Genomic DNA, 7,312 nt, shown 5'->3' with positions numbered 1-7,312 from the left:
GTACCATATCAAACTTTTGGTCTAGCAAAATCTATTCCATTACTGTGCCAAACTTTTGGTATACCGAATTTTGACATGCCAAATAGTTCGGTTTGTATGATATGATAATGGTAATTACCACTTTGTTTTGGGCCACTCTTTTGGCCAAAATTTGATTTTTTTTTTTTTTAGCCCCTTCGATTGAAGATGGCCTAATGATTTTGAATACTATTATCATACCGAAAATTTATGGTATGGTACAAATACCGTACCATTACCTAATAGTTTTGTGACATAATTTTGATATGGACGGTAGGTAATTTGGTTAGTGCAGTAATTTAGCAAAACTTCGACCCCTATATAGACATACCCCAATCCTAACTTACACTGCCTAAAAATGTAAATTTTGGGACAGTCTCATATATCCGTTAGTCAAACTGTTAAGTCTCCCGTTGAGTGATGACGTGACGCTCATGTGGACAATTACTGGGCACCACGTGCCATTAAATGGTCCACGTGGATTTTTTTCTTCTTCTTTTTCTTCTTCTTCCTCCTTTCTTCTCTTCAGATGAGGGGTTCACCTTCACCCCTCCCGACCCCCTCCTTTCTTCTTCCTCCTTTCTTTTCCATGCACCTATCCTCCCTCCATACCCACCCATTCCCCTTCTCTACACTCACCCTCCCGCACACTTCTTCCAAGGAGGTGATGTCAATGGTAGATTCAGCAACTGGGATGAGCTCAAAACCGATGAGAAAGAATAACAAAAGCAGATAGAGGGAGAAATTGGAAACAGGGTTTAAGAGAAAACTCATTTGCTCTTTTTAATTTTTGGATCAAATCATGTCAGTTCTTGGAGTTCCTGAGGTGGGTTTTTGAAAACTTTGAGAAAAACCCAACTATGTAGAGTAAAGATTGAAGCGTTTTTGCTTGAAATTGATTTTTCTGCAGAAAAAAAAATTGGGTTTTTATTTTTGTGGGGTTTGGTATTTGGGTTTTGCTTCTTCGATGTAGACAGCTCATATCCCCAAACCCTATCTCGAATGCCCATGCCAAATTCCGACCCAACACCCGTCCTTCTTGTTCGTGGTTAGAATTCCCGTTGGGGATGTTTCCTAACGGACGAGCACACAGCTCCCCGAGAGGTTGGCGGCGGTTGATGCTTTCTGTCGGGCTTCTGCTCTATTGGCGAGCTTGTCAGACAAGGCTGAAAGAGAATGACAGAGTTAACTTTGAAAGGTGCCTTTGTGGGGCCTTAGGTGTAGGCCTTGAGGCTCACAATCAAGATTAACTTTTAGGTGTTCAGGCATGCCACTGCCATCTTTAGCATGGCAGATGTTGAGTTTTAGTTGTATATATACCCGAGAGGCTGTTTTAGTTATAAAATGTGCTTTTGTGGGGCCTTAGGTGTAGGCCTTGAGGCTCACAATCACGACCTAACCCAGTACTCGAACATATAATGTTTGTTTCATTGATTGCAGAAGTATTATGACTATTATACTTATAATTACCCGAGCCCAAAGAGCAGAATGAATCCAAATAGGTGTCTTTATAAGGCCTTAGATGTAGGCCTTGAGGCTTCCTATCAGAATTACTTCTATACTCAAACGTTCTATGATAATCATAATATAATAGACATAAAACTAAGAAGGGGTATTCGCTGATTTACCCCCTGAACTTGTAAGAAATAGTCAATTTCCCCCCTGAACTTTAATTTTAGCCAATTACCCCCATAAACTTGTGCAAATCACCAATTTACCCCCTGCCGTTATATTTTAGGATTTACCATCCAATTCACCATCCAATTCGATCACGTGCTCTGCACATGTTAATGGTGTGAGGACAAAATGGTAATCATACACCACAACCAAACCTAATCGTTTTTGGGTATATGGAGAAGCAGGGGAAGGCGAGCCACAAAGAATTGGGCATTCTAGGGTTACAGTCTGAGAAAAGATATGGAGAATAGACGGTGAAATCAACAAATTGCTACAGTAAGTCTTCACTTTTTCTTCGCCTGGCTCTGGATCTGAGAAAATATTGAAGGTATTTTGAGTTTTGAAGTTGAGAACGATGAGTATCGTGGTCAGGGATGGTGGGCATCCTCCAAGATACAGTAAGTCTTCACTTTTTCTTTTTCAGTTTGTTTAATATGTGAAAGGTTTGCTTTGTGTGTTATTTTTCCAGTCGTGTGTGTATATGGGGTCCCTTGATTGTTTTATTCAGTTATGCGTCCCACACCCTCCCACCCTAATCCCAGCCCAGCCACACCCACACGCCATTCAACCTTTTAAATTTTTCAAGAAGGGGATGGGTTGTAATTATTGAAAAAGATAGAAGACATTTGTGTAAGTACCATATTTATGTGACTTGTCGGATAGAACTGAGCAACAAACTTGTACTGGCATTTGGTTTAATGTTTGGCGATTGCCTGGTGGCTATGCCAGTTGATCAACAACTGAAAGTTGACCAAGTTATCTTTCTTTCCACATCAAAATCCCTGCATTAATACATATCAAGGGTTTGAAAGTCCACTTAAAGTTGAACCAGATTGTCTATCAACTGGTTATGTGCCTATTCTAAGTTTCTAATCGTAATCATTTCCTCAACTGTGAGCACCTTGGTATGTCAGGGGCTTTTCTAGGCTTCTAGCTCAGCCTCTGTTACTAAGTTATGAATTGCTGTGATGCATGAAAATCGTGATGGAGAAATGTCAGTTTAACTGTGGTGGCTCATCAGTGAGATATATTTTTTCCTTTTGATGAAACTGTTATAACCTGTATTTCCTTCTACTATATTCCTTTATTGGTACATTCACAGAGTTGTGAGTGGGGGCTTTTGAAAATTGCAATACATTTATTTGTTGTACATTTACAAAATATTTTTCGTTGATCATGCTAACTTTGCAACTATTTCTAAGCTATCAGGTTCTTTCCCATACTTTCCATTTATAAGCTTAACCCATTTAATTAAGGTGTTCAAAGAAGTCTCTAAGCACCATCTTCTTGCATCCTTTCTGTATGGAAATAATATAATATCATCACCTTGTGCAGCCTCAATAAGTTTGTCATCTCCACCACCATATTCTCTCTAAGATTTCTCCTAAAACTGAAATCCCACATATTGGAGAAAGAGCATGTATTTGTGCAATTTGCAATGGAAAGAATATATGTGTTGCAGCTAATATGTATCTGAACCCAAAATTGATGCTCGGACTGACTTTATAACTAGTTCATATAGGATTCCAAGATAGTTGCAGATTTTCTTAATCCCAACTAGTCAAGAACTCAAGATATTTATGAACTCTGCTGCAACATCCTTGAGTTGGCATTTTTGCTTTTTTGAAAGAATTTGGAGCGAGTTCCCAAACCATCCACCTTTGGTCCTGACAAGTTTATTTGGAAGTCTAGGTTCCCGAGCATGGCCCTGATGTGGATCTAACTTGTGCTGCCGAGTCTCTTAATTTACCTTCTCTAAGCTGCATAATCTCGAATTTGTTTACTGTATTATGGTCTTTTGATTTGCTATACAGTATTTTATTTTTTTGCTGGTCTTTGCTGGTATAATCTTTTTGGTGTAGCATTGTTGGCACTTCCTGTATACTATCAACTTTGCACATATAATATGTTTAGTTGTTGCTTTTATTGACTTTCTTTAAATAATTAGCAAGTTAGGTTAGTAAATGTTGTATATTGGTGGATATTTGGTTAGTAAGTGTTGTTTGGTGATCCTGATTATATTGTGATGTATTTGTTGTAGGTAATCATGACTTATTCACACTTGAAATACACCATGGTGGTCACTTTAAAGCTGGTCAATATGTGGGTGGTATTGTACAATGGGTTGACAATTATACTAAAGATTATATGTCCATGCTTGATCTGTATGAGGCTGCTACAGTGCTTGGGTATAATAAAGAGACTGCAGGTTTTTACTATTGACACCAAATAAAGGGTTTTTTACGAATTGAATGCGATGCAGATGTGTTTTAGTGGGTTTCACTCATATCTCCTCAAGTTAGGCTGCATTTGTTATACTTGGTTGACTTAAGGAAAATCATAAACAATCTTGGGAGTGATCCGTGTGCAGCTTCCTTTGTTGATGTGGATGTTCAGTTTGAGGGGTTTACTGCGGATGATGAATGCGAAGAAAATAAGAGTGTGGAGGTTGTTGGAGACACTATAGAAGGAATAGATGAAGAGGTTACAGATTCAGAGACAGAGGAAGATGACGATGGGGTTACTCTTAAGTTCAAGGATTCTGACTATGAACAATCCGAGGAAGATGATGATAAAGCTGCAAAAAATGTAGACGCAAATGACATTTTGTTTGATCAGATTGCAACAGCTGATTTTATTGAAGAAACACATAAAGAACTTGGTGAGATCTCCACTGAAGAATACAATTCAGAAGATTTAGATAGTGTTAGGTCTGAGTCTGAAGAACATGAAGCCAATATGAGGGTTAGAAGAAGACTCAAAACACCTAAGCTACCTCAATATAGGAGAGAGAGATAAAATTAATCCCACTCTTCATCTAGGGTTGGAATTTCCAAACATGAAACAATGCAGGGAGGCAATAAAGGCTTATGGTGTGTCTGTTTGTCGACCGCTAGATTGGGCAGTGAATGATTCCAACGGATTGCTGATCAAGTGTGCAGGAAAAGCTGCAGTACCTTGTCAATGGAAATTGTATGCCTCTTTTGTGGGGAAGGGACCGACAGTTAGAATTAAAACTTTTAATCCTAAACACATTTGTGTAAGGGATGAGCATTCTAAATTTGCCACCTCTTCATGGTTAGCTGATCGGTTTGATGAGGAGCTTAGATCAAAACCCGATATGAGTGTGACTGGGTTCATGGAACTTGTGAGAAAGCATTATGGTATTGACATAACAAAAAACCAAGTTTACAAAGCAAAGAGAATTGCAAAAAAAGTGACAGAAGGTAGTATAGATGAGCAATATGCCAAGCTTTGGGATTACCTGGAAGAGTTGAAAGTGAGAAATCCTGGGAGTACTATCACAGTAAAAACAGATTTCCAAGGTGAAAACCCCGTTTTTAAAAGGTTGTACATATGCTTTGCTGCATTGAAGAAAGGCTTTCAAGAAGGGTGTAGGTCTATAGTGGGTTTTGATGGATGTCATATTAAGGGACCCCATCCTGGTCAGATCCTAAGTACTGTTGGTGTTGATGCCAATAACGGCATGTTTCCAATAGCATTTGCTGTTGTGGAGGTAGAAAATAGGGAGACTTGGACTTGGTTTTTGGAGATCTTTTTCGAGGATATGGGAATTGAGAATGGAAATGCTTGGACCTTCATCACTGACAAACAAAAAGGGCTAGGCGATGATATACGGAGTCTGATGCCTGCTGCAGAACACAGACATTGTGTTAGACATTTGCATAATAATTTTAGAAGTGCAGGTCACACCGGACTTACCTTAAAACAGAGATTGTGGGCAGCAGCAAGGGCAACTAATGTACCTACTTATGAAGCTGAAATTGAGGTGATGAATAATCAATCTGATAAGGCAGTGAAATGGCTAGCTGATAAGCCACCTTGCCATTGGAGCAGATCTCATTTCAGAACATCGGTAAAATGTGATTTGTTATTGAATAACATGTGTGAGTCATTTAATTCTGCAATTTTAGATGCAAGAGATAAACCGATTATTACGATGTTACAAAGGATTCAAAAATATTTGATGTTGAGAATGGCTAGGCTAAGAGAAGCTAAGTGGACCCAACAGGTTAGACCTAGAATTTTAAAGATTGTTGAAAAAAATCAAATGGATGGTTTCAATTGTTTTGCCAATTATTCAGGGAATGGTCAATATCAAGTGCATACTTTGCTTGGTAGTATGTTTGTAGTAGATTTGGAAAGGCACACTTGTTCTTGTAGGAAGTGGCAGCTATGTGGCATTCCTTGTCCTCATGCTATATCCGCAATTGCTAGGAAGGAGGCTAGTCCACAAGTGTTTGTTCACTCACTTTACAAAAGGCCAGCTTATGATAGGTGTTATGAAGGGTATATTGCTCCTATGCCTGGAAAAGAACAGTGGAAGAGAACTGGACTTAGGCCTATTAAACCCCCTTTTTACCACAAGCAACCTGGAAGACCTAAAGGCAAAAGAACAAAAGCACCAGATGAGATAAAGAAGGGGCCAACAAAGCTAAGGAAATATGATGTTGTAATGCATTGCCAAACCTGTGGAGAGGAAGGACACAACAAAAGAAGATGTCCACAAAGGCTACTACAATCACAACAAGGTTTTGTGCCCACAAAAGAGGTAATTTGATCAACAAGGATTGTATTTATTTTGAGTTTTGTTATATCACTTATCTAGTCGCTAGGTGAACATAAATAATTGAGTATAAATGGTTTTGATGTAGGAAACTGGTGCACATCATCACTCGGGGGCCGCTCCATCTCAAACTAGGCCACAAGGAACTTCTAAACTACATGTAATAACAAGAATTTGTCATTTTTATTAAAAAACAAAAATATTTGTTATACATTAATTTTTGTTGTTTTGGGTTTGCTAACATTTTTGTTGCTTTCGTGTTGAGTTCAAATAGGTATACCGAGGCGGTCGTGTGAATCAAGTCACAAGAAAGGCTAATGAAATGGCATCACAACCTCAACGTGTTGCCAAAAAACCAAGACCATGGAGAGTATAACTATAATGTGTTGGAAGGCATTTCGTCCTGTTAATGAAAACCTTTGGTGTTGAGATTAAGTTGGTCTTTTAATAGGATTATGCAGCAGATTTTTTGTAGATGTTGTTAAGTCTGTTGCATATTTTTTGTGGATGCTAGGTGCAAGGCTGTTAAGTCTGTTGCATATTTTTTGTGGATGCTAGGTGCACGGCTGTTTAGGCTGTTAAGTTAGGTGCACGGCTGTTTAGGCTGTTAAGTCTGTTGCATATGTTGCATATTTTTTGTGGATGCTAGGTGCACGGCTGTTTAGGCTGTTAAGTCAGTTGCATATTTTTTGTGGATGCTGTTAACTTTATTAAAGCACTTGAAGTAAGAATCGTTAATTTCATTTTGGTAAACTGGGCACTGAGCCAATATTTTTCAGTTGCTAATTAGACTTCTATAGCTAATTTAGACAAAATTGTACAGAGTGAACTAGTGGAAGAGAAGAAGAATAAAGATAGAATGTCTACATTAGGGATAAAATTACTTTTTTACCCTTAAAAATTTGGCATGTGCCATGCATGTGACCAAGTTGGATGGAAAATTGGATGGAAAATTCTCAAATCTAACATCAGGGGGTAAATTGGCTAATTACAAAAGTTCATGGGGGTAATTGGCTAAAATTAAAGTTC

General features: G+C 38.5%; 1 protein-coding gene across 1 annotated transcript; it reads left to right on the top strand.

Moving 5' to 3' along the window:
• The first annotated feature begins 4,410 nt into the window (after nt 1–4,410).
• On the top strand, nt 4,411–7,036 carry LOC114819613 (uncharacterized). The gene is made up of 3 exons (XM_029088889.2): nt 4,411–6,268; nt 6,372–6,443; nt 6,558–7,036. The coding sequence occupies exons 1-3, from the start codon at nt 4,535–4,537 to the stop codon at nt 6,657–6,659; spliced, it is 1,908 nt and encodes a 635-aa protein (XP_028944722.2). The 5' UTR covers nt 4,411–4,534; the 3' UTR covers nt 6,660–7,036.
• Nucleotides 7,037–7,312: the final 276 nt, after the last annotated feature.

The sequence above is a fragment of the Malus domestica genome, chromosome 11 (assembly GCF_042453785.1).
Source record: "Malus domestica chromosome 11, GDT2T_hap1".
Classification (NCBI taxonomy): Eukaryota; Viridiplantae; Streptophyta; class Magnoliopsida; order Rosales; family Rosaceae; genus Malus; species Malus domestica.
Note: the sequence above shows the minus strand (reverse complement) of the source record. Positions and strands in the feature narration are given on the sequence as shown.